General features: G+C 48.2%; 1 protein-coding gene and 1 non-coding gene across 2 annotated transcripts; one reads left to right on the forward strand and one right to left on the reverse strand.

Moving 5' to 3' along the window:
* Window positions 1-1,338: 1,338 nt before the first annotated feature.
* Window positions 1,339-1,411, forward strand: TRNAG-UCC (transfer RNA glycine (anticodon UCC)). The gene has a single exon. It is a non-coding gene; the product is annotated as a tRNA-Gly (tRNA).
* Window positions 1,412-16,165: 14,754 nt separating this feature from the next.
* DDX56 (DEAD-box helicase 56) lies at window positions 16,166-25,557 on the reverse strand. Its single transcript, XM_005899404.2, has 14 exons — window positions 25,432-25,557; window positions 25,180-25,341; window positions 24,022-24,182; window positions 23,706-23,876; window positions 23,503-23,593; window positions 22,695-22,939; window positions 22,263-22,382; window positions 21,667-21,780; window positions 21,475-21,569; window positions 20,984-21,057; window positions 20,758-20,847; window positions 19,949-20,054; window positions 17,303-17,376; window positions 16,166-16,889 (listed from the first exon to the last, which is right to left on the reverse strand). Exons 1-14 carry the CDS (start codon window positions 25,489-25,491, stop codon window positions 16,812-16,814), a joined length of 1,641 nt encoding a protein of 546 aa, XP_005899466.1. The 5' UTR covers window positions 25,492-25,557; the 3' UTR covers window positions 16,166-16,811.
* Window positions 25,558-27,621: the final 2,064 nt, after the last annotated feature.

The raw sequence follows: 27,621 nt of genomic DNA on the forward strand, positions 1-27,621 counted from the left end.
TTCCCTACCAGGGACAGCATCACCTGACTGGGTTGGGGACCAATGGGGCTGAGCCCTGTGCCTCCCAGGGCTCTTAGCTAGTTAATGATCGATGGATCACTTGTCCCTCCCACCTTTGGTCCCACCCTCTCAGATGAGCCTCTCAGGGTCTCCCCTTTACCCACTTCCCAAAGTGACCAAGGCCGGAGGGCTGGGCCAGCCAGCTACCTGCCGAGAGTTTCCCACACAGCCTCGGCTGCAGGAGCTACCAGGCCCAGGAGAAGAGGGAGACTCAGGTGGGTCTGGACACTGGCCCTCCGAAACTCTACCACCCCTACCCGCCACCCCAGATCCCAAGCCTCAGACCCCTACTCTCCTCAGTGCCCTCTTGGGTCCAGGCCAGCTCTGGCTAGGGCACACCCTTGCACTGTCATCCTTAGCAACTGTTGTTAATTAATATTAACAATCCGATAACAGAGGGGGCAGTGGGGAGTCGAGTGACGCAGGGACAATAGTCTCCTCCTGCGGGTAGAGGGGACGGCCCAGCTCGCTGGCGTCTGACAGCGCACAGAGATCCCAGGGCTGAGAGCCACAGCCTTGCTCTTCAGCCCTGGCCCCCTCCCTTATGTCCCTTGCCTGGGTCTGTCCCCACCCACCGTGGAGGGGGCCGAGTGTTTCTGGGAGACCCAGGCGAGCAGCCCCACCCTCCATGGGCCCAGGTACTCTGCACTCACCCCTGCTCCCTCCAGATAGGCATCTCTGAAGGCTTCCTTGGGCTCACTATCACCAGAATGGGCCAGACCTTGGCCCCCATGCCAAGGCTGAGCTGATAAGGGCAGCCTATGGAGACTAATCTCCCCTGTGGCCACGTGCCAGAGGCAGTAGCAGGAAGGAACCTGCTATCTCCCTGGTCTTGTGTTTGTTTCATGGACGCTGGCCTGACTCAGAGGGAGCTACCCAACACATACGGGGGAAGACAGAAGCCAAGAGGAAGGGAACCAGACGCCAAGGGGGGGATGCGGGGGCAGGAGCAGACAGATCCCTAAACCTGGAATCAGCCACAGTGGAGAGGAGAGTCAATGGCCCAGGGCCTGCCTGTGTGCAGTGACTTCCCTCCGGCATCTTCCTGGCCCTGCCCCCACACACCCTGACCGGCAGATGCTGAGGACTCCAGCCCACAGCTATGGGCTCTGTTCTCTTTCCTAGATGTCTTCCCTGAGAAGGAGATGCTGAGACAGGGATTCCAGTATGAATAGTTGATTTGGAAGGTGATCCCAGAGGGCAGTACCAGATAGCAAGGATGAGCCAGGACATGGAAAGAATTGACCAGGGTGCATTGAAGAGTGGGCTCTTGAGACTTCCCTGGTGGTCCAGTGGTTAAGACTCTGCACGTCCATTGCAGGGGGCATAGGTTCAATCCCTAGTCAGGGAACTAAGATCCCACACGCTATGCTTTACAGTCAAAAAAAAAAAAAAAAAAAAGAGTAGGCTCCCATGTGGGCATCTGTATGCCCACAGAGATCCGCTGGGAAATGGCGGGGAGACTGCCCCAGAGGGTGTGGGCTTGTCCATCATTTTCTTTGGTTGCTGGTTGAGGACACTCCCTGCAGATTCAGTCTCAGGCCCCCCCCCTGCCATGTGTGGAGCCCCCAGGCACACCCCCTCGATCTAGTTCGTTCCCAGGGGGAGGCCCATAGAGACGGAGCCCAGATGTACGGTATCTGCAGTCTTCTCTGAGACACGCACAGGGTGAGAGCAGTACCAGCCAGTTCTGAGTTACAGAGGAAAACGCTCAGCCACAGACGCACCACCAGGCTCCCTGTGCATGTGGGGTCTCTGAGGTCATGCCCTGGGGCACAGACTTCAGTTGTGACCACAGTTCCTGTACACTCCTGTATCCCACTTTATCTCCTGACTTTTAACACAGACTCAACGCTTCCTTTACTCTCTGACTAGCACATGTGTCACTGGGTTGTGTCCCACAGTGATGGATCGTCTGCTTTCCTCGTGCCAAAGGTCAGGCTGCTTCCAATAAACAAGTTTTGGGTGACTATCTTCTTGCCTAACTCTGTTTCCTCTATTTCATGTTTACCTTCCTTAATCCGGGATTCTAGAGATGAGATTGGAGTGTTAAAGAGTACCAAGTTTACAACCCTAAGCACACAGAGTTCACCAGCTTTCTCCTTGGGCTAATCTAATCTAGGATATATTGAGTAATTATCCTGATAATTACTGATCAGTGCTGATTGGTTCTGGTTGGTGTCTGGTGATGGTAGACACCCATGAATTTCCCCAGGTCTGTGATTCTTCTCACTGACACCAGCAAAAATCAAAAATGCCAAATCACTAGCCTCATCGATCTGTTCGATCTGTTATCAAGATTTACACATTTAATAACTGTAGAAAGATGCCTCATTTTCAATTTTCCTTTATTACTAAGGGGATTGAATATGTTTGAGCAGTAGCAGAGAGAGAACTGGAACTGAACACCATCCCTAAGCTCAGGAGGTGGCAAGGACGGCCCTCCTATGGTCAGGGATGCCTGGCTAACTCAGCTCCCCTCACTGACTGGCCGCTGTGCATCCCAGGAGCCTGCAGAGGGTCTACAGTCTGGGCTGAGAGGTCAAGGTATGACTGCAATGCTCTACTGGTCACTGGTCCAGGCCGTGGCACCTGGATAGGTACGTGTGCTATGCTCTGACTAGCAGGGATGTGAACAGCCTTTGGTAATTTCTGGCTCCTGGGGGTAACCAGCCTGCAGGTTAAGATTTCAAGCCTGGTCATCTTGTGGAGCTTTCATCTTTGCCATCAGATCCTGATTCTATTTGGTGAAGGGCTGTGTTTATAGTCCAGGTGAAAGATGCTATTCCCTGCTCTCCCAGCCTCCTTTGCAACCAGCAGTGGTCCCGTGATCCTGTTCTGCCCAATGTGAAGACTTCTTTTAAAAAAAAATTAATTTTTGAGCAGTCTTATGTTTACAGAAAAACCAAGCAAACACAGCTTTATAAATCTTTTAATTAAAAAAAATGTTTTTAACTAAGCAGAAGGTATCAGTTCCCAGATGCCCCTTTATCCCTTCAAAAGTTTCATCTATTATCAACATCCGGCATTAATGTATGGCACATTTGTTGCGATCAATGAGCTAATATTGACATATTATTATTCACTGAAGTCCATAGTTCACCTTCGAGTTCCCTCTTGGTATTGCACATTCTATGGGATTTGACAAATGTATAATGACATGTATCCACCACCATAATATTATACAGAATAGTGTCTTGGCCTAAAAATCCCCTTGGTATGCTCTACCTATTCATCCTTCCCTCTCCCCAAATCCAAACTGCTGAAAACCACAGCTCTTTGTGCTTTTATTTTTCCTACTGAAGTATAGTTGATTTGCAATGTTGTGACAATCTCTGCTGTATAGCAAAGTGACTCAGTTATACACACACACATGCTATGCTAAGTCGCTTCAGTCGTGTCCGACTCTGTGCGACCCCATAGACGGCAGCCCACCAGGCTTCCCCGTCCCTGGGATTCTCCAGGCAAGAACACTGGAATGGGTTGCCATTTCCTTCTCCAATGCATGAAAGCGAAAAGTGAAAGTGAAGTCACTCAGTCGTGTTCAACCCTCAGCGACCCCATGGACTACAGCCTTCCAGGCTCCTCCATCCATGGGATTTTCCAGGCAAGAGTACTGGAGTGGGGTGCCATTGCCTTCTTCGACACACACACACACACACATATATATATATATATTCTCTTCCATTGTGGCTTATCACAGGAGGTTAGATATAGTTTCCTGCGCTATACATTAGAACCTTGTTCATCCATTCTAAATGTCATAGTTTACATCTGCTAACCCCGAACTCCCGGTGCATCCCTCTGCCTCTCCCCTTGGCAACCACAAGTCTATTATCTGTCTGTGAATCTGTTTCTATTTTATACATGGGTTCACGTGTGCCATCATTTTAGATTCCACATTTGAGTGATATCATATGATATTTGTCTTTCTGACTTCACTTAGTATGATCATCTCTAGTTGCATCCATGTTGCTGCAAATGGCATGATTTCCTTCTTTTTCATGGCCGAGTAGTGTGTATACCTTTTTTATGGTCCATGAAATACACATAACAAAATTTACCATCTAACCATTTTTAAGTGTACAGTTCAGAGGTATTAAATACATTAAATATAAATAAGTGCTACCATCAACATCATTTATCCTCTTAACTCATTTCACCCTGTAAAACTGAACTTCGATATCATGAAACATTGGCACCCAATCTTCCCCTCCTCCCAGCCTCTGGCAACCACCATTCTTTCTGCCTTTATAAATCTGACTACTCTAACTACCTTATATGAGTAGAATCATACAGTGTTTGTCTTTTTGTTACTGGTCTATTTTCCTTAACACAATGTCCTCAAGATTCATCTATCTTATAACATATTGCAAAATTTCCTTCTTTATTAAGACTGAATAACAGTCCTTGTGTGTATACACCCATATTTTGCTTACCCATCCGTCAAAGGACACTTGCTTCCACTTTTGGGCTATTATGAATAATGCTACTGTGAACACGGATGTACAACATCTCTTCCAGACTCTGCTTCAGTTCTTTGGAGAATATACCTAGACATGGAATTATGGGACCATATGGCAGTTCTATTTTTTATTTTTTGAGGACCCACCATACCTTTTTCCACAGCAGCTATACCATTTTATGTTACCACCAACAGTGCACAAGTGTTCTAATTTGTCCATTTCTTTGCCAACGCCTGTGATTTTCTGGTTTTTTGATAGTACCCATCCTAAATGGGTGTGAGGTGGTATCCCGTTGTAGTTTTGATTTTCAATTCCTTTATGAGCATCTTTTCATATACTAATTAGTCATTCATATATTTTCTTTGGAGAAACATCTATTCAAGTCCTTCACCAATTTTTTAAATAGGTTGTTTTTTTGTTTTGTTTTTTGATGTTGAGTTTTAAGAGCTCTTTCTATATTCTGCATGTTAATCTTTTGTCAGATATATCATTTGCAAATGTTTTCTCCCATCCTGTGGGTTGTATTTTTACTATGTTGACAGTGACTTTTGATGCAAAAAGTTAGTTTTCATGACGTCAATTTTGTTTACTCTTCCTTTTGCTAAGTGTGCTGCTAGTGTCACACCCAAGGAATCATTGCCAACTCCAGTGTTATAAAAACTTTGTCCTATATTTTATTCTAAGAGTTTTGTAGTTTTTCAGCTCTGAAGTTTAGGTCTTTGGTCTCTTGCGTATATGGTATTAGTGTGGGTCTGACGTCTTTCTTTTGTAAGGGGATATCTAATTTTCCCAGCATGTGTTGAAAAGACTGTCCATTCCCCCGAATGGACAATGGGGGAATGGACAGTTTTTCCATTGAATGGTCTTGGTCTTCTTATCAAAAAATCATTTGACCATACATGCAGGTGTTTATTTCTGAGCTTTCTTTTCTATTCTATTCTATTCTCTGGCTTTATGCCAATACTATGTTGCTTTGCTTACATAGTTTTGTGATAATTCTTTAAATCAGGAAGTGTAAGTGCTCTGTCTCTGTTCTTTGTCAAAATTGTTTTAGCTGTTGAGGTTCCAATATAAATTTTAGGGTGTGTTTTTCTCTTTCTGTGAAAGCTATCATTGGACTTTTGATACAAATTGCACTGGATCCGTACATTGCTCTGGATAGTATCGACACCTTAACAATATTGTCTTCCAACCCATGAACACTGGAAGTTTTTCAATTTATTTACATCATCTTCAATTTCTTTCAGTGATGTTTTGTTGTTTTCGGTGTATGAGTCTTTCACCTCCTTTTTACTAAAGAAGGTAATTCCTTGGTATTGCATTCTTTTTGATGCCATTATAGATGGAATTGTGTGTACAGAATTGTGTCATGTATGGAGATTATGGGTTGACTTTGTATACTGCAACTTTACTGAATTCATTTATTAAGTTCTAACAAGTATTTTTGTGTAATCTTTAGGGTTTTCTACATATAAGATCATATTATCTGCAAACAGTGATCATTTTACTTCTTCCTTTCCAATCTGGATGCCTTTTATTTCTTTTTCTTGCCTAATTACTTTGACTAGAACTGCCAGAACTATGTTGAAAAGAAGTGATTAAAGTGAGTATCCTTGCCATGTTTCTGACCTTAGAGAAAAAGCTTTCAGTCTTTCATCACTGAGTACACTGTTGGCTGTGGGTTTTTCCATATATGACCTTTATTGTGATGAAGTATTCCTTCTAGTCCTCATTTACTGAGTGTTTTCTTTTTAAATCATGAAAACATATTGGATTTTGTGAAATTCTTTCCTGCATCAATTGAGATGATACAGTGGGTTTATTTCCCTTCATTTCGTTGATGTGGCATATTAAATTGATTGATTTTAGTATGTTGAAACATTTTTCCATTTAACAAGTAACTCTCACTTGGTCATGCTGTATAATTTTTTTTAACACGCTGCTGAATTCTGTTTGCTCATATTTTGTTGATGATTTTTGCCTCAGTTTTCATGAGGGATATTGTTCTGTAGTTTTATCTTCTACCTTTGTCTGGCTTTGGTGTCAGGGCAATGCTGTTCTCATAGAATGAATTGGAAAATGTTCCTTCCTCTTTGATTTTTTGGAAGAATTTGAGGAGTATTAGTGTTCATTCTTAAAATGTCTGGTACAATTCACCAGTGAAGCTGTCAGGTCCAGAACTTTTCTTTATTAGGAGATATTTTATTATGCTTCAATCTGCTTACTAGTTTTAGGTCTATTCAGATGATCTGTTTCTTTATAATTTATTCTTGGTAAATTTTGTGTTTCTAGGAATTTGTTCATTTTATATTTCTCTAATTTGTTGGCATGCAATTGTTCACATCATGAGAAACGCTGGGCTGGAGGAAGCACAAGCTGGAATCAAGATTGCCGGGAGAAATATCAATAACCTCAGATATGCAGATGACACCACCCTTATGGCAGAAAGTGAAGAGGAACTCAAAAGCCTCTTGATGAAAGTGAAAGTGGAGAGTGAAAAAGTTGGCTTAAAGCTCAACATTCAGAAAACGAAGATCATGGCATCCGGTCCCATCACTTCATGGGAAATAGATGGGGAAACAGTGGAAACAGTGGCAGACTTTATTTTTCTGGGCTCCAAAATCACTACAGATGGTGACTGCAGCCATGAAATTAAAAGACGCTTACTCCTTGGAAGGAAAGTTATGACCAACCTAGATAGCATGTTCAAAAGCAGAGACATTACCTTGCCAACAAAGGTTCATCTAGTCAAGGCTATGGTTTTTCCTGTGGTCGTGTATGGATGTGAGAGTTGGACTATAAAGAAGACTGAGCGCCGAAGAATTGATGCTTTTGAAGTGTGGTGTTGGAGAAGACTCCTGAGAGTCCCTTGGACTGCAGGGAGATCCAACCAGTCCATTCTGAAGGAGATCAGCCCTGGGATTTCTTTGGAAGGAATGATGCTAAAGCTGAAACTCCAGTACTTTGGCCACCTCATGTGAAGAGTTGACTCATTGGAAAAGACTCTGATGCTAGGGGGGATTGGGGGCAAGAGGAGAAGGGGACAACAGAGGGTGAGATGGCTGGATGGCATCACTGACTCGATGGACGTTGAGTCTCAGTGAACTCCAGGAGTTGGTGATGGACAGGGAGGCCTGGTGTGCTGCGATTCATGGGGTTGCAAAGAGTTGGACACGACTGAGCGACTGATCTGATCTGATCTGAATTGTTCACTGTACTCTCTTATACTTTATTTCTGTAGAATTTGTAGTAATGTCCCCAGTTACATTTTTAAAATTTTATAATTGCAGTCTTCCCTCTTCCTTTTCTTGATTCTAACCAATGTTTGTCAATTTTGTTGATGCTTTTAAAGAACCAATTTCTAATTTCATTAATTTTCTATACAGTTTTTCTATTCTTCATTTCATTTATCTCTGCTCTAATCTTCATTATTTCCTCCCTCCTGCTAGCTTTGGGTTTAGTTTGTTCCTCTTTCTCTAATTCTTTATGTTGTAAAGTTAGACTATCAATTTGCAATCTTTCTTGTTTACAACTATAAATACCTTCTTAACACCACTTTCACTGCATCACATGGGTTTTAGTATATTGTGTTTTCATTTCATTCATCTCTAATTATTTTCTAATTTCTCTTGTGATTTGTTTTTTGAGTGATTGATTGTTTAAGAGTTTAAAAATTAAGTACAGTTTCCACAAGTTTACAAATTTTCCAGTTTTCCTTCTATTATTTATTTCTAAATTCATTCAGTTTTGATCAGAGGATATATATCACATTATATCTATCTTTTCAAATGTTGAGACTTTGTGACCTAATTCCATTGTATTTGAAAAAAACTGTGAATTTTAAAGAGTGTGTATTGTGTTGTTGTTGGGCAGAGTGTGCTGTATTTGCCTGTTAGATCTAGTTGGTTTAACATGTTGTTCAAGTCCTCTATTTCCTTACTATTGAGAGTGAGATATTGAACTCTCCTACTATTATTGTAGAACTTTGTTTCTCACTTTAATTCTGTCAAGTTCTGCTTCATAGATTTTGATGGTCTGCCATCAGGTGCATAAATGTTTATATAAAATTATTTTTCTTATATTGAATCTTTTATTAATATACAAGGTTCTTCTTTGTCTCTTGTAAACTTTTTTATTTAAAGTCTATTTTGGGGAATTCCCTGGTGAACCTGTAGTTAAAACTCTGTGCTCCCAATGCAGAGAGCCTGGGTTCGATCTCTGGTCAAGAAACTAGGTCCCACATATCATAACTAAGAATTCAAATGGTGCAACTAAACATTTTACATGCTTCAACGAAGATCAAAGATACCCATCCTACAACTAAGATCCAGTGCAGCCAAATAATTAAATATTTTTAAACGTTTAGTTTCTTAAAAAATATATTCAAGAAGGCAATGGGGGGGTGCGAGTGAAGGTACAAAGAACTAAAGGAAATTAGGAAAAAATGTATTGACAAAATTATAATATCAACAAAGAGAAAATCTAAAAAGAAACCAAAAGGAAATTCTGAAGCTTGAAGTATAATAACTGAAATGAAAAATCCATTAGAAGGGTTCAACAGCAGATGTAAGTAAGCAGAAGAAATGATCAGTGGACTTGAATACAGAACAGAAATAAAAAAGCTTGAGACAAAACTGACAAGACTATGAGACTTTAGGACACTATCAAGCAAAGCAACATATATATTATGGGAGTCCAAGGAAGAGTAGAGAGAAAAGGGAAGAAAGAGTATTTGAAGAAATAATGGCCAAAAACTTCCCAGATTTTCTCAAAGATATAAATCATTGCTTCAAGTAGAATAAACATAAAGAGATCCATACCAGGGTACACTATATATAATCAACTGTCAAAGGCCAAAGACAAAGAGATAACCTTGAAGGCAGCAAGAGAGAAGTGACGCATCATGTATAAATTTGCTTCAGTAAGATTATAAAGTGATTTCTCATCAGAAACTTTGGAAGCCAGAGGCAGTAGGTATTACTTGTTTAAAGTCCTGAAAGAAAGTAACATCAATAATACTATATATATCATAATTACCCTTCAATAATAAGGAAGAAATTAAGAAACTCCTAAATAAAAGCTGAAAGAGTTCATTACCACTAGATCTGCCCTACATGAAATACTAAAGGGAGTTCTTCAGGTTGAAATGAAAGGACACAGAACTCAAAGATACTTAAAGAAATATAGGTCTCTGGTAAAGTAAATATATGTGCAAATATAGAAGCCAGTATTGTTGCAACTTTGGTTTGTAACTATATTTTTAAATTTGCTACATGATTTAAAAGACAAATTCATGGAAATTATAATTTGATTTGTATTGGTCAAACACTGTAAGAAGATGTTATTTGTGACATCAGTAATATAAAGTGAAGATGAAGTTGTATAGGAATAGAGCTTTGTATTCTTTGACATTGTTATCATCAATTCAGATTAGATAGTTGTATTTTAGGATTTGAGAGCTAACTCATTTGAAAAGCCCCTGATGCTGGGAAAGATTGAGGGCAGGAGGAGAAGGGAACGACAGAGGATGAGATGGTTGGATGGCATCACCAACTCAATGGAAATGGGTTTGGGTGGACTCCAGGAGTTGGTGATGGACAGGGAGGCCTGGCGTGCTGCGATTCATGGGGTCGCAAAGAGTCGGACACGACTGAGTGACTGAACTGACTGACTGATTTTAGGATTTATATGTAATGTCTGTGCTATCTACCAAAAAACGCAGCTATACACTATAAACAAGAGAAAACAAGAACAGAATCAAAATGTGTCATTACAAAGAAATCAACTCGGAAAGAATTGAAAGCAGGAATAGTTGTACACCAATGTTCATTGCTGCACTATTCACAACAGCCCAAAGGTGGAAACAACCCAAGCACCCATCAACAGGTGAATGGATAAAATGTGGCATATACAGGCTTGGAATATTATTCAGCCACAAAAAAGGAATGAAATTCTGATACATGCTACTACATGGATGAAACTCAAAGATATTAAGCTAAATGAAATAAGCCAGACACAAAAGGACAAATACTGTATGATTCCACATATATGAGGACCCTAGAGTGGTCAAACTCCTAGAGACAAAAAAATAGAATGGTGGTTTCCAGGAGCTCCTACAGTGGGTTGGAAGTTATCATTTAATGGGTATAGAGTTTCAGTTTGGGGAGGTGAAAAAGTTTTGGAGGTGGATAGTAGTGAATCCACAACAATGTGAATTTACTTCATATACTTCACCTTTCAGCAATGTAGATCATACACTTAAAATGATTAAGATGATCAAGTTTATGTTATGTATCCTTTACCACAATTACAAAAAAAGAAAGATAGCAGGGCAGGAAGATGGAAGAATCAGGATCCATAATGGTACGGCAGTGATGTTGCTCCAAGTCCACAGTCATCCAGTTATTCTAACCCTTGTTCATTCACATCCTTATCCTGGAGTTTCTCTTACTGCAGCTATATGCACTCCTGAGTAATATGCCTAGAAGCCCCTGCTCTCTCCCACCTGGTTCTCAGCATGCCCTCCCCTATTGTTGCTTGCAGGACTCCATGGACGTTTTGAGCCTGATAACTCTTCAATGCGGGAGCTGCCCTGGGCTCTGTAGGATTTAAGAGCATCCCTAGCTTCAACCCCCTAGATGCCAGGAGCATCCACCACTCCCACATGTGATGATTTAAACTGTCTCCACTCCTTGCCAGAGGCCCCGTTGGGGCAAATCACCCCAGTTGAGAACTACAGCCCTGTGCAGCCTTTGCTAAGCCAGCTAACCTGCTCACTGCTTTGCAAATGTGCTGTGGGTCCCTTTCCCCCAGCTCAGCTGTGATGCCACAAAACCCCCTCCAAGTCCTCCCCAAACCTGCCTGTCCTTCACAGCTTGCATGGAATTCTCCATCGCGGTGGGGACTTTGCCCACAATCCCCGGCCCATGCAGGCTGGCCATATGCTCCCGCCATCACACCACTTGGCTTCTCGGTTGCCTTATGTTTGTGTTTTGCTCTTGGAAGCTGAGTTCCTGGTTCCTGGAAGATATTGAACATATAAGGGTCCAATCTATGTATTTCAGTGAACGTATGAGACAATCTTTCCCTGCAACTCAGTCGCGGTCTGGATGCACTGGTGTGGAAGCCAGAAAGCTCAAGGCTGTCTGGTCCTTTGTCCCCATCCCCTGCAGGGAAGCTATCGGCATCTTGGGAGCCTGTTTCCCCAGCCCACTGCTGAGGCAGGGAAGGCCTGCGGGTTCACACGAAGGATGGCCCAGGCCCACAGCCCAGTCTCCACCTTGAGTCACAGAGGTGACTCGAAGGGAGTGTCCAGCCCTTCGGGTAGGGCAGCAGAGTGCAGCCTGCTTGGCACATCCTTCCTTTCACTTTTAAATGGAAATAGTGCTCAAGAGCCTCAGTTGGAGAGGAGAGAGGGTTATGAAAATGAATGACCCCCAAGGGACCAGGGACACTCTCAGGGGAAAAGCTTTTATCAACACCTGTGAGTCCCAGTTCCTGAGCCCAGGAACCCACTGACAACTCAGCATGGTGCCTGCCTCCAAGAGCTCCCAGGCCAGGGTAGAGACAAGGGGTTAGAGAAAACCCTAATGAGGTCAAGGGCAGTATTAGAGACATACTGAGAAAAAAATGCCCAGCCCAGGCCGGAAGTCAGACAGTCTTCCTGGAGGAGGCCATGTCCAGGCCAGAAAGGTTTCACACTCCAGGGCTGTCAAATTTAGTAAATATGGAGGAAGACACCCAGGGAGATTTTTTTTTTAACTTTGACCAGGCCACACAGCATGTGGGATCTTAGTTCCCCGACCAGGGACAGAACCCAAGCCCCTGCATCCCTGCATTGGAAGCATGGAGTCTTAACAGCTGGACCCCCAAGGAAGTCCTGACCAGTGGGATTTAAATTTCAAAGAAGCAGCTAATAATGTTTTAGTATGTCATAAACATTGCATGGGATATACTTAGGTTAGAAAGTTATAGGCTTCATCACTGCACCTCACAGATCAAGGTCAGACTCAGAGAAGGGACAGGGCAGGGCTGAGCCTTAGGTTCCAAAGTAGAGCCCACTGATCTGAGCACCCTCCCACTCTGCCACTTAACTGGGCAGCCCTAAGCTGCCTACTTATTCTCTCTGAACCTCAGTTTTCCAATCTTTAAAATGGGATGGGTGTGTGGACATTAAAGCTTGCCTCTTAAGGGCTGGTCTGGGATCCCACAGCATCAGGCTCCCTCAGGAGGGAGGTTGTTAGAAATACAGAATCTCTGGCCCTGCCCCAAGCCAGCTGGATGAAACCTGCCTTCCGAGAAGAAGACTCTGTGATCCAGGTGTGCATTTAAGTTTGAGGGTGCTGTGAGCAGAGCCACCCCACGGGACCCAGAGGCCGACACAGAGCCAGGCACAGTGGTGCGGGGAGGGCTCCCAGGCTGCCTGGCCTCCTTGGCACATGTCACACACACAGACACTCAGAGGGGGTACTTTCTACCTGCACTTACAGCTGAGACCCCAGAAGAGGCCAAGAAAGGTGAGATGCCTCCCTGGAGGTCAGGCTGGCCGAGCTCAGGTGCCACAAAGGCAGTTCTTAGGGTTGAAGGCCTTCGACATGCCCACGCTCTCTAGCTCAGCCATGCCATGTTAATCTCGCTGCTTCTCACTGGCCTTGTGAATGGACTCATGGACAGTCACTCAAGCTCTGAAGAGGTTCTGAGGTTCAATGAGGTTGACTCTGCCCAGCGAGGTGCCTGGCACACCATGGGAGGCTGGGCAGAGGCACCTGTTCCTGCCCAGAAGGATCACTTCCTTTTCCACAGAAAAATCACTGTGGCAAACAAACGAGAAGCAGCTCCCAGCCCCACTGGCAGCCAGGACACCCCAAGGCTTTTTTCTGGGGGAAAGAGGCATTTGGCAGGGGCACCTCCTGGCACAAATTCAACTTAATTGGCGTTGCCTCCAGCAGAAACTGCTCCTACAGACCAAAGTCCCGAGACCAACTAATTCCCCAAATGCTGAGTCACTGATCCTCAACAGATGGGGGAGAGAATTAGCTGAAATAGGAAATGCACTTGAATTGGTTTGTGCTCTGGGTCCAGAGGTTTCTAGGGACACTCTGTTGCCCCAGTGTTATCACCATGGCTACTCAGCTATCTGATCAGGGTGTTCCCCTGCTTCAAATCCACCAGCACCTTTTGAATGTTTAATATGTAGCTGTATCGTCCTTTAAAAATAATTCAGGAACTTTCCTAGTGGTCTAGTGGTTAAGACTCCACACTTTCAATGCAAGCGATGTGGGTTTGATTCCTGGCCGGGAAACTAAGATCCCATGTGCTGCGTGGCACAGCCAAAACATAAAAAAAATTTTAAATAAAAGACATCAGTTTAGTTTTTCAGTTTTTCCCTGTTTCAGTGATGATCTCTGGTTTTCTTTTTATCCCCAAACATGCCCAGGCACCCTCCCCCCTGGAGCACTTTCACTGTCCCCAACCCCCCTTCCAGTCTCACCTGACTCCTCTAATAGGGTGAGGCCCCAGGTAACCCTCCTGGCACCTGGGCGTCCCAGAAGGGAGATGATCTAGCCACAAGTGCGCCTGGCCAGAGGGCACTACCCACTCCCTCCTGCCTCCAGCCCAGCGTCTACACCTGGCAGCCCCAAGTGATAGCGGAGCAGACAGATGCTTCGTGGAGTCTGCAGCTTGGGGAAGTTGGGATGCACTGAAAGTTTGGTTTTCAACTCCTCTAAAGCTCCTCGCATGCAGGGACTGGGCTCTGTCCATCTCTCCTAGGTCTGAGCACAGAGCCAGGAACACAATAGCCATTCAAGCCTATGTGTGGGTGGGATTGTGCCAGCCAGAGGTGTGGAACTTCCCTGCATTCTGCTGATCCCTTTGCCATGAGCCCTGTACATCAGCCAGCCTGGAACCTGCTGGAAACCTGCCGAGATTATCTATTGTTCAGTGACCTCTTTCCTTCCAAACTCAGCTCACTTATCACGTGCATGCCCATGTCCCATGGCCTGTTCCATTCTATTTTGGACACACTTATCAAGGGCAGAGGTTTTGGTATCAGATAGACAAGTTCAACCCCTGAGAGCCCGTTTCCCTGTGTGTAAGTGGAGAGCACAGCCTCCTCCCAGGGCTGTGTGATTGTATGAGACGTCTACACACCTTTAATCTGCAGTTCCAGGCCACAGGAACACACCATTCTCTTGACCAGGCCCAATTCAGATTCCACCAAGTGCCAGGGCCTGTTCCAGCCAAGCGTGGGTTATATAAACAGGGTTATGTGAAGTGCCTAGGATGGCACCCACTCCCAAGCTGGTGAGAGCAGGCTACTCCTTCATGGGGGTGGACAGCGGGCCAGCCTGGGACACCAGAGCAGGCCTGTGCTGTCCAAATCCTGTCCTCTTCACCCACCCTGTGACCTGTTGCCAGGTGAGTTCTGAGCCTCAACCGCCCCACCCAGAACTCGGGAGCAGCCCCGATGTTGGTAGAACACTCAGCGCGAGTCTCAGCACACAGCTTGCATCTAGCATGTGGCCAACAGGCCCCAGCTCTGTTCCCAGACAGGAATGCACCCCACCAGCAGAGGCCCCTCTGAAAAGAAACATCACTGGAGAAACCCAAGGCGCCCACTCTCCTGCATCTGCGCAGACTCAACATTAAGTTCATTGGCTGGGACGCCAGGAGGTGGCAGGCTCAGAGGAACAAGGTTGGCACACCATTTGAGCAGACTGCCGCCTCAATGTCCCAGGCTCTTGGGTTCCCAGGGCCATGCCTGCCTCACACAGCAGGTGCGGAGGTCTGCAGCCAGCTGCCAGGCAGGGGTACAGGAAGCTCTCCAAGCTTGGGCCCTTCAACAAGGCAGTGACACTCATGAGGCTCTTGGTGCAGTTGTGGGACCCAACAAATGCTAAGTTGCCATCTTTGTTCAGCTCCATTAGCTCATCTCCTTAAGGTGCCCGAGCCATGGCAGGCTTCAGGAACCCGGTGGCAATGTACTGGCTGCTGTTTCACTCACTGATAATCCCACCTGAGCGGCAATCCCCACCACATGCACCTTGACTCCCTAGAAATTCTCAGGATGGCAGAAACGTGGAGACCCTAAACCTGAGGGCCCACCACCCGCTAACAGCAGCCAAAGACCCAGGCTCCCCTCACTGTGCAGACCAGCTTGTGCTGGTACCACTACCTGGTTCTGTTGGAATGAAATACTCAAGCACTTCCAACTTTCTTCCCAATTCTTTCCTAGCTCCCCTGCCAACCCTGCTGACCCTCTTCCACTAAGTATTCTCGCCAGCTGGGCCTTGTGAGGCCTGGTAAGTGGATGACGGTAACACTGTGATAAGCGGGCACAATAAAGGACACAGTCATCAGCAGCATCCCCCTCCTCCAGACAGCAGCTGGGAGGCCCAGACATGAGCTGGGACCCTCCCGTCAGAACCTTGCAGGTGGGCTGAGAGCAAATGGACAGGGCATGTGCGTGTCACACTGTCACTCATGCACTTAGAACACACCCAGGTGGGACTTTTCTGGTGGTCCAGTGGCTAAGATTCCATGCTCCCAATGCAGGGGGTCCAGGTTTGATGCCTGGTCAGGAAGAACTAGGTCTCACATGCCACAATGAAAAAAGATCACACATGCCGCAACTAAGACTCATTGCTGCCAAATTAATTAATTAATTAAACACACACACACACACAAGTGTGCCAAACAGAGCAGAGCAGTTCAGGAGCAGAGACAGCTGTCCCTGGCTGCCTGAGGGAGTAGAAGGCTGAATTTACAACGTGCCATGGAGAAAGAGGTGTCATCAGGCAGGCCCATCTTTCCAGGAGGCAAAAAGTCGTTCCCAGCTTCAGAGAAGGGAGGCGTCAGCCTGATCCCAGAGAGAAAGCCCACAGGAGCAGCTGGTGGTAAGGCCAGAGAGCCAGATGCCAGCAGGTGTCTCCGGGCCTGAGGGCTCCAGGTTGCAGCGCTGCAAGGCTGACCTCTTCTGGCCAAGGAGACACTGCGCACAGCAGGCAAAGAGCCAGGTGCTGCTTCCTGGAAGTGGTTTCTGATTCCCAATGTTTCGATGGCTCCTTCCTACAGGCAGGAGGCACAAACTAGGGCAGCTAGAATCTTTATTCTGTTGTTATGGGCAAAGCACCAGCCTGGCCATCTGTCTGGAGGGCCACAGTTCCGTCTGCCCCGAATCCAGTCCATCCAGTCTGAGAATTAAGCTTCCTCCAGCAGGGAGGCCTGCTCCACACTCCAGCCTGGGGAGAGCCTGGGAAGGCAGCCAAGGCTGCCTGAACAACCTCAGGAGGGTGCTGCTGTGGGTCTGCATTTCTCTCCTCTGTGCTTGAAGCTTCGCAGTGGGTTCTGTGTCTTTGCCTTCTGTGGGGGCAAAGTTACCAGTTGACTGTGGGGAGCAGACGTCTGTCTGCACATAACGAGACAGACTCGGAGAAGTGGGTGGTACTGCTACTTGGCAGGCCCTGCAGGCCATGAGCCAAGGACAGGTGCTGCTTCCAGCACCGCAGGCGCCCACCTTCCTCCTCCTGCAGCATGGAGGACGAGGAGGGCGGTGGGGCCAGGACAGCAGGTTCTCCCTTGCTCTGGAAGCTGCTCATGATGGCCAAGGGAAAGCCCCGGCTCCCGCAACTCTGGCCAGCAGCCAGGGGTCTGGGGCCGATTCTCCTTCCTCCCCCCTGAGGACAAGGGGCAAGCACACCAAGCACACCCTGGTGACAAGGAAACCAGATTGGGGAGGGGGCCTGCAGCCATCACCAAGGCCCCAGGGGACATACCTTGGTCTTCTTAGAGGCGAGGGGCTTCTTCCGCTTCTTGTGAGGGTGGACGAGGCCGCGCAGAGCAGGAGGAACTGGAAGAGACGGCGGGCTCAGCGGCTGCCCCCGCCGCCCTGTGTGCCTGCTCCCACCCCCTCTCCCGCCGGCTCCACCTCCAGTGGCTCCCAGCGTGCTCTCCCCTCCTGACCCAGGGCCTGGCACTCTGATCCTCACTGCAATCCTAAGAACACACGACTATCTAGGTTCACACCGCTGTCCCCAGGGATGTCCACTAAAACATGTCTCTACAGTATGTGTCACAGTAAGTATGAAACAACAGAAGGAAAATTAAGAAAGAAAATGCTGCTAAAATAGAAAAGCAGCCTTCATATAATTCCTTCCTCCATGGTCCTTCCTCCCATACCCCTCCTCACCTATCAGGTGCCCCCATCACTGCTCGGGACCTGCTACATGACCCCTGGCCTCTGGCCTCTCACCGACCCAGGGCATAGCTCAGGGTCCCCTCCAGCCAGGCCACACAGGTCCTGACAGGCCTCTGAGCACCACACCACCACACCCTCCCACGTCACCCCAACCCCTAAAGGCCAAAGGTTTGGGGCAATGACTGCTTCTGTGTGACAGAGAGGATGGGATTCCCTTCTAAGGCAGGAGACAGATGGGCCCCAGGTTAAACATTTACAACTAGTTTCCTGTTAACACTTTGAAAATAAAAATAACAACAGGAACAGTGTAAGTAGCTGGACTTTGTCTCCTGCGGACACTTCAAGATAATGGGAACAGCAATAACAGAAAGGAGCTAAGCAAGCCCTGCCTAGGTAAGAAATTAAGGAGACCATGTACTCTTCATTCATGGGGTCAAGGAGACCTCCCAGACTATGCCAGCACAAAAAGGTTCCTCAGGGGAGGGGGCACTAGACCATAAGGTCTGCCAGCCTCCGAAAAGCCTGGCACTGGGATTCACCTTGTCTAAAAGACGCGCTTGCACATCCAGGAGGGCCCTGAGTCAGACCTGATATGGACTCGGGGCCACATAATGCAAGGTGACTGGCCAGATGAAAATCTGCCTCCACATAAGTGGTCTAAACCAGCCCGAAAGGGACTTCCCTGGTGGTCCAGTGGTTAAGAGTCCATCTGCCAATACAGGGGACACAGGTTCAATTCCTGGTTCTGAAAGATCCCATGGACCGTGAGGCAACTAAGTCCATGGTGCCCCACAAAAACAGAAGCCGTGGCAACAAGAAGCCCACACACTGAAATGAAGAGTAGCCCGCACTCGCCGCAACTAGAGAAAGCCCAAGAAAACGCAATGAAGACTCAGAGCAACCAAGAATAAATAAATTAAAAAAAAAAAAAAGCTCATGGCTACTTCTCTCGCAGTCCACCCATCCTTTCTCCACATCTCTCTTCTCTCCTAATAAACACTTCACTTGTCTTTTTTGTTGTTGTTTAACTTTTTCCCAAATTCTTTCTTCAAACCAGGCAAGAGCCAGCGCCCTGCTCCCAGCCAGAAGTCTCTGGGTGGTCTAGTATGGTTAGGATACAGCGCCTTCACCGCTGTGGTCTAAGTTCAATTCCCACTCAGGGAACTGGGATCCCACTTCAAGCTGCCACACAGACCACCCAAAAGCCACCCAAGATCACACCCCCTCCTCCCCTCTCCCCCTCCTCAGTCCTCACACCACGACCTTGGTTGGTATCCCTTACAGTTCACTTCCTGGGGAACCTGGCCCCATCTCTCTGGCATTTTCCCATCTCTCCTGGATCTTTCCCATCCACTTGCTTGAGGTTCTCCTTGCCATATCCACCAGCTTACGCTAATCCACAGGGGTACCAGGAAAATGGGCCTGCACTCACCTCTCTGCTTCCTTAATCCACTAAACATCTTCAGCATAAAACCCACACATACCCGTTACCAAAGACACAAGGAGTATCATTACCAGGTGCAAAGGGAGCAAGGCTCCTGAACACATCAGCTGGGTTTTGGCCTCATCTACACCATAGAAACCACTCTTGGGATCCATTCTTTTCTTGGCTGTGCCATGCAGCATGAAGGATGTGGGATCTTAGTTCCCTGGCCAGGGATTAAACATCAAACCCATGTTCCCTGTTCAGAGTCTTAACCACTGAACCACCAGGGAAGTCCCTCTTGGGGTCCATCCTTGACCTCATAACTGTGATCCCAATATCCCTCATCCCCACAAGGCTCAGGCAGGTCTATTCTCTATTTCCCACCCCCGGTGTCCCCGGTCAAACGTTCTGGACTCAGACACCCAAGCCCAGCTTGGCCTGGTCACTAACCCTAAGCCTCCTCCAGCACAAGTAGCACTGTCTCCTACTCGCGACTCCCACACCATACCCAGTCACTCCCTTCTACACACAGGAGGCTGCTTGGCCAGGTACTGGCTCGCTCTTTCACAGGACCAGGTTCTAGGTGTGAGACCCCTGGCCTTGAAGGGGCAGAGTGCTGTCTCCTTGAAGGCAGAGTGCTGGTTTCCTGTCTCCCCCACAGAGAGAGCAACACCTACCCAGGGGGACTGTGCAGAGTTATGTCTGTGTACATGCTCACTGCCCAGATCCCATGGTTGTGTCACCCCAGTGCACAGCAGCCCAGGGATGAATGCGCAGCCCGCCCCCAGCCCTGCTCACCCAGGTAGTCAGGGACGTTGCCCAGGTGAGGCTTTACCACAGCGGGGTGTAAGGGCAGGTCGTGCCGCAGCAACTGGAGGTCCCTGGGATTGTCTTCAAAGTATGTCTGGCAAGGGAGAAAAGCAGGCACTGCATGGTCGGTCCTCCTTTTGTAATTTAATGGGTTTGTTTTTTTTTTTATTACGGGGGAGTTTTTGAACAGGTAGCCTGTGTTCCAATTGTTAAGGCTGAGATTTCCCACTGCCTTGTCACTGGGGCCCCCTCCCAGAGGCAGCTCAGGCATGTGTCCCCGTTCTCACTCCCTATTCGGTGGGGGCAGTTAGGAGCACGCCACCCTCTCCTCACCGGGAATCACTCCATGGCCGTGCACCTTCTAACTGACACATAAACAGCTGCCTCCTCCTTTTCTGTGTAATGCATGCTGCATGAATGCACCTGACTCAGTTTACTGCATCCCCAGGGTGGACTCCCTAGTGTTTCCACCTTGGGAATCATAACGGAACACAGGCACCCATACAGTTGTGACCTTACACAACTCTTACTACTGTGTCAAGAGAATAAACCTCAGAAGTTGTGCTTCTGATGGACACAGCCACTGTCCACCTCAGAAACTCGGCCAATTCACCTCCCAGCAGGACAGCTGGCGTCCTTACTCACTCTTGGCCTGTTTCCTCCCCATGACCTGCTAAAGGCACGGTCTGCTGCCCAACTCACTGCCTCTCACACTCACAGCTTTGCCGCTGGCCTCCAGGATGGGCGATGCCCTGAAGCCTCCTCTTTGCCCACCCACCCCGACCACAGTCCCTTACTTTGAGCTTCTCTGAGTGCAGGAGCTCCTCTTTGATCTCCTTCAGCCTTGCCTCACGGATGGCTTGTTTAGTCACTGAGCGCATGGCATCCTGGGGGCAGACATCAAAGGTCAACATGGCAGGGCTGCCTGAGCCCGCCCTCCTGCCAGGGTGCTGAGCAACAAGGGCCTGACTGTGGGTCCTAGAGGAGCCCCAAGTACCCACATCCCTACAGGGCCCCACTCACCCTGCAGCGGTAGCGGAAGCCCTCGATCTCCTCCATGTGGAACTGGTAAGGGAGCAGGACAGGGGCCCCACTGTCTGCAGAGAAGACTGCAGTGAGGGTCCTGCAGACTGAAGGCTTGGGCAGGGTCTATGCAGGCCTTCTGCTCAGAACCTCCCAGGTCTGCTCCCTGAGGTGAGGCAGCCGGGGATCTAGCCCACTCTTTCCCACAATGCAGACGTGCAGCAAAAAACCCTGGGTCTCATGGACAGTTCACGACAGGGGATCCACCCTGCTGCAGCCAGGGCAGCTTCCTGTTCCCACGTCCCAGGTCCTGTCATATCTCTCAGCCTTAGGACCTGCCCACTCACCTACTCTCCTACTCTGAGGCCACTCTAGCCACAAAGTATATGCAATGACAGCCACAGAGCACTAAGGAGCACCAGACCTTGAAGTTTAAAGTCTCACGACAGAAGCCTGGCCCTCTCTCAGGTCAGTGAGGGCGGGGCTCTTACCTCCACTGAGAAGCTCCTCGATCTTGCCCAGCTGAGACTGCTCTGTGGGCAGCACGAAGGTCAAGACTATGCCGGGGTTGTTGGCACGTGCCGTCCTGCAAGGAGAGACAACCCAGCCCGTGTCTCTGGCTGTGTGTCCCACAGTGTGCCCACAGTCCAGGTGCCCAGTCCACTACGCCTCAGTTCTCCTACCTTCCAGCCCTGTGTATGTAGGCCTCGGGGGTGGGGGGGAGATCAAAGTTGAGCACAGCACACACGTGGTGGAAGTCTATGCCCCGCGCCACGCCTGCCTCCGGATCTGAAGCCCTGTAAGAAAACATGCCAACCTCAAACTGAGCCCTCCTCTCCTCAGAGGCCATGTTCTCAAACTTATTTAATCAGCATGATCGCTCAACAAAGCCTGGTATGGAATTACAAGACACTCCTCTGAGTAAGATTCTTAAACACTATAACTGGAGCTAGGGTAGTGGGGGCAGCCAAACCCTGGAACTCATTGCCCACAGGGCAACCCGAAAACCACTCCAAGCCAGCCACCCAAGAGGCAGACAGAGACTGGTGGCTCCCTTTCTCCCGAAGAAAGATCCTTCCTGCAAGTCACAGCTAGTGGAGGCTGAGCCACGTTCCTCACAGGATGACAGCACGCCAACAAGTCAGGCAGTATGGCCGTTCATGCTGCCCATGAAGTACAGGCCTGTGCGCCCTTTACTCCCTGCCCCCACATGCTGGTTTCCCAGTCTTCTGAAAGGTGGCTCTCCCTAGCAAGGGCTGAGAGATAAAAGTGGACTCACTTGTCCCGCTTGGGTCCTTTGCCCCGATGCTTGCCCTTGACTGGAGGCCCCAGGACTTCAGCATCTGTTGCTATGACGCAGTCGTAGAAGCCTTGGTTGAACTGCGAGATGATGTGGCACCTGTGGCCCAAGAGCAGAAGAAAGTCAGACCTAAGAGCACTGGAGGTCTCTCCTCCACCCTCCGCCTGGTCATAACGGTCATCTTTCTGACTCTTCCCTCTTCTTCAATTCTTCCCCAACTTAATCTTTGTGCCTCAATCTCGTCAAGTGAAGATGGAGTTATAGTTGGTATTGCAGAGTTGTGAGAGATAGTCATTGAGGATCAGTCAAGCCTGGGGCCCTCAATCCACTAAGCACTTAAGAAACAGGAAGAGCGACTGTGTCTCCCCTTTTCCATCTTCACGTTCAACCGAGACATGGGAGTCGGCACACCTGGAGCGTAGTGGAAGCTCTCCATTGAGCACACAGGCGGGGATGCTGAATTGCTCCAGGAATAGGCGCAGCCGGTAACTCCGCTCCAGAGTGTTGACAAAGAGCAGAGACTTTCCCCGAATCAACGACAGCTTGAGCAGGGCATACAGCAACAGAAATTTGTCTTCCTCAGTCTCACAGACCACCTGAAACTGCTGTAACTGGTCTGGCCCTGGTAGCTGGGACTCCTGTAACTTGAGGGTAACCTAGGGGAGGACAGGCCTGTGGTCAGGAAAAAAAGAGAAGACAGAAATGCTACTGCAAGCCGCTGGCTTGCCAACCACAGCGCTGGTGTGTTAGTGGAGGGTGCCCTGGGTCCCTTCCAACTGTGTACTGTCAGAATTCAAAGTATACTAACTACTGCAGTTTACAAAAGACACAAAACTACACACAATTTGGGGCACAAATCAAAGTGAAACACACTGTAAATGACTAGAGTGAGAAGAAACCCCTACAGTAGCAACCTTTTTGAAGAGTAAAGTTCACATAAGGGGAGAATTTTGATCGTGTCACTCAGAGCACCCTTTCTGCCCTTTGGGGGTCCCTGATCAGGCCTTTAGGCAAAGCATGGTTTGAAACCAGTAGATACCTGGGACTACATAGTGACTTTAGGTTGGAGGATACAGGAGTGCCTAACAACATCGGACTTCTAGTGCCTCAGAACCAGGAATACTAAACGAGGAGTTTCCCACCCCAAATAACAAAGGGTTCCTTTGAGAAGGCAGGAGCGAGTCCTTTGAGTCTCCCGATGGTCCCACGGGGCCCTTACCGGGTTATGTAGTACCAGCTCCTTAAGTGCTTGCACATCCTCATTAAAAGTAGCTGACATCAGAAAAGCCTGGTAAATCCGGGGCAAGTGACTAAAATGAAACAGAGCCCCATCAAACTCCATTCTAAGGCCTCTAACAGGGGCAGCTGAACTGGCCCCCTCGCTCCAGGCCCTACTGTGTATTCACCACCCTTTCTCCTTACCAGAGAAGACTCTTCAGTTCCTCCTCAAAGCCAAAGGAGAAAAGAAGATCAGCCTCATCGACCACCAGCAGCTCCATGGAGTCTCGAAGCTTCAAGTTGTCTTGCTGCAAGTGGTTTAATATGCGGGATGGAGTCCCCACCACCACATCAGGCTTCTCCATCAGCACAGCTCTGTAGATAGGCAACACCTCAGTATTAAGTAGAAGGTAGCAGCTGGGACCTCACCCCAAATCAGATCTCGTTTTTGCTGCACACAAACCCCATCCCACATTCCAGTGCAGATTCATTCCCTCACAGCCCTGGTGTTCTAACCCACCTCTGAGAGGCTGAGTCTTCAGCAGCTGAGACATTGGCCACCCGGATGTCTCGAGCACAATAGGCAGCCAGTTGCTGAATCATGGATTGGGCCTGCCTCGCCAGCTCCTTAGTCGGCACAAGGACAAGGGCTCTCACAGCCTGCTCCACCACGGGGCCTGTCTGCAAGAATTAAAGACTTCAGCCAGTCAGTTATCATCATGGCCACCGGATGCTTTTCTCTACCTCCTCCAGGCAATCTGATCACGTACTATGACTTCAACACAACAATCTAGTTGTGTTTTGATCACCCCTTCACTTACTTCACCCATCTCTGAATGTAGATAACAAGGCCCTTTCCCCAGGCACTGAACTCAAAAAGGATAACTTACTTTATTGTTACAAAGTTACTTAAAACGTGCCAGTTACTGGTGAACCACCAGTTACTTCTCTGGTGGTCCAGTAGCTAAGACTCTGTGCTCCCAATAGGCTCAGGTTCAATCCCTGGTCAGGGAACTAGATCCTGCCCGCCACAACTAAGAGTCCACATGGCACTACTAAGGATTCCCACATGACGTAAGGAAGAAGGAAGATGCCTCAACTAGGATCTGGAGCAGCCAGACAGGAGACCAAACTAGTCCATCCTAAAGGAAATCAGTCCTGAATGTTCATTGGAAGGACTGATACTGAAGCTGAAACTCCAATACTTCGGCCACCTGATGTGAAGAACTGACTCATTGGAAAAGACCCTGATGCCGGGAAAGACTGAAGGTGGGAGAAGGGGATGACAGAGGATGAAATGGTTGAATGGCATCACCGATTCCATGGACATGAGTTTGAGTAAGCTCCGGGAGTTGGTGATGGATAGGGAAGCTTGGCTTGCTGCAGTCCAGGTGTCGCGGAGTCAGACACGACCTAGAGACTGAACTGAGTACAAAGAATAATGGTCGCAAAGCCTGGACTAGAACCCAAGTAACCTGAATCCCAGTTCAGAGCGTTTACCAGAAAATCATTAGGTTCTCTTAGACCAGCCTTCATGTGTAAGAGATTCAAAGAAAACCCGGCTCTTGGGGAAGACGGGTGCGTGAGGGTGGCCGGCACAGCCTTCAAAGAGGGCACAACGGAACTCAAACGCCTGCATTTCCCTTTCTCGGCCTTTGGGGCCTCTCCCCCGACTCACCGCCTTCCTGTGGAGCAGCAGCTGTAGCATAGGAATGGCATAAGCGGCGGTCTTCCCGGAACCGGTGCGGGCGCGAGCCAGGAGGTCCTTCCCCTCCAGCGCCAGCGGGATGGCCTTCTCCTGGATCAACGTGGGTCGCGACCAGCCCAGATCAGTGACGGCCTAGGAGAGACAAGGGACGGCTCAGGCGGCGTGCTGCCCTGCCACCGCTCCCATCCACCGTCGGTTCGGCTCCTCAGCCCTCCCCGGTACCTGTAGGAGCCGGTGGTCCAGGCCCATGTGTTCGAAGCCCAACGATTCTGGATCCTCCATGCTGCTGCTCTGTAGTGACAGCGCGCAGGCGCGACAGGAAGAGCACGACGCGACGCGTGAGCCGGTCAAAGCAGCAGCCAATCAGTTTCAAAGGAGTTGGCCATGGCTTCCGGTGTTCCGGCTGGGCTCTGCGGCTGCTGCTGCGCTCTATCTGTGGGGTCTGGGAGAGGCGGCAGGCGGCGGAGAGCCCACGGGTCCTTGCCCGTCCCCTGACGCTACCTCTAAATGGCGTTTTGGGTTAGGGTTACCTGCGGCAGAGGCGGGGCTCCGTGGAGGTGGGTGAGGTCCTCTCCGTGCCCGCCTTCGCCCACCGACACCGGCCACACAATCCTCCAGTTTCTCCACCAGGTTGCGTGTTTATGGCTTTACCTTCATCTAGCGCTTGATTTTTAACAGCCTCGCCCTAGCAATTATGCCAGTATTAGTTGTAGTTATATTGGCAAATACATCAATGTTTAGAATGCTCGTCTGTGTACTACCTAAGAAAAGGGATGCCGCGGGTGGTACCTTACCACGTTTGGGAAATACTGGTGAGTCCTGCGCCCTTTCCTGCCATTATGCATCTGGGGGATCTCTATCAGGTTTATATGCAAGCATTAATTGCTCTGCCACCGACTATGCTTAGGAAAAGTGCACCAGCATATGTATTCCAGGGTTGTTTGCCTGTAGCAGTGGTGGGAACGTGGAAATCAAACGCAATGGCTTTCGGAGTAAAAAGCAAGCGACACTGGGTGTACCAGCATGGTTTAGGGTCACAGGCAGAAAAAGGACAAGCTATAACAATTGAACTGTCCAAGAATGAAGTTTGGAAGAATGAGTAGCATAAGAAAAGAGGAAGGTAGGTTGCTCTGGGGTTCCCAAAGGTAGCAACCTGTGTTGCCTGCACAGCTTGGTTAAAAATAATTCTTCGGCGTTCCCTGCAGGTCTGGTGGTTAGGATTCCAGGCTTTCACTGCTGTGGCCTGGATTCATTTCCTTTTGGAGGACTGAGATTCCGCAAGCAGTAAGACTCAGCCAAAAAAAAGGGGCGGATTTTTGGTCCCCACTTGTATCTGTTTGCTATTGCTCCTGTAACAAATCATCATAAATTTGGTGGCTTAACACAGACTTACTATTTTACAGTTCTATAGGTCGTAAGTGTGACAAGGCCTCTCTAAGCTTAAATCAGGAGGTTGGTGGGGCTCCATTCCCTTCTGGAGGTTCTAAAGGAATCTTTTTTTTTTTTTTTTTTACCTTTTACAGCTTCACATGTGGCCCCCCTTGTTCTGTTTTCAAAGCTGTTAATGGAGGGTTGAGTCCTTGTGTCACATCATTACAACCTTCTTTTGCTTCCCTCTTGCATTTTTCAAGAACCTTTGTTATGACATTCCGCCCTCCCAGATAATTCAGGATAATCTCATTTTAAAAGCAGATGACAGCAACCTTAATTTCTCTTTGCCACGTTTGGTAACATATTCACAGGTTTCAGGAATTAGTACATTTAGTTGGACATTATTGGGAAGTTATTAGTCTGCCTACCATGTGTGTTAACGGGGATGCAGGATGTCCATCCTTTTGTGACCACATAGACTGTAGCCCACCAGGCTCCTCTGTCCGTGGAATTCTCCAGGCAAGAATACTGGTATGGGTTGCCATTCCCCTCTCCAGGGGATCTTCCCGACCCAGGGATTGAACCTGGGTCTCCTGCATTGTTGGCCAATTCTTTACCGTCTGAGCCACCAGGGATGCCCATTCTGCCTACCACACCACACCAAACATAAACTTAGTCAGACTGGACGTAAATGTTGCTCAGGAATCTATATGGATGAGTTTCTCAGGTGACCCTGTGCATCTATTCTGACATGGGCCCAGCATGAGATCCAGAAGTCAGGCTCTGGGTGTTATTAGGGTGAGAACTGAGAGCACCACAGGTAAAGTGAGGCTGGAACCAAAACATGGAGATGGGGACTGGGCCAGGGATAATGGGGTGAGTAGAGACTCCTGTGCCCCCACAGCCTTTTTGTAAAAGGATAGAAGGCTATTTGGTAAGGATGTTTTATAACCTAAGAAAGCAAGAACTTCAGAATGGAATCAGGGTAGTATTGGGGGAAAAGGTCCCCAGAATTCCTTGGATGTAGCTTGAATTATTTTT

Source organism: Bos mutus, chromosome 4 (assembly GCF_027580195.1).
Source record: "Bos mutus isolate GX-2022 chromosome 4, NWIPB_WYAK_1.1, whole genome shotgun sequence".
NCBI classification, from domain to species: domain Eukaryota; kingdom Metazoa; phylum Chordata; class Mammalia; order Artiodactyla; family Bovidae; genus Bos; species Bos mutus.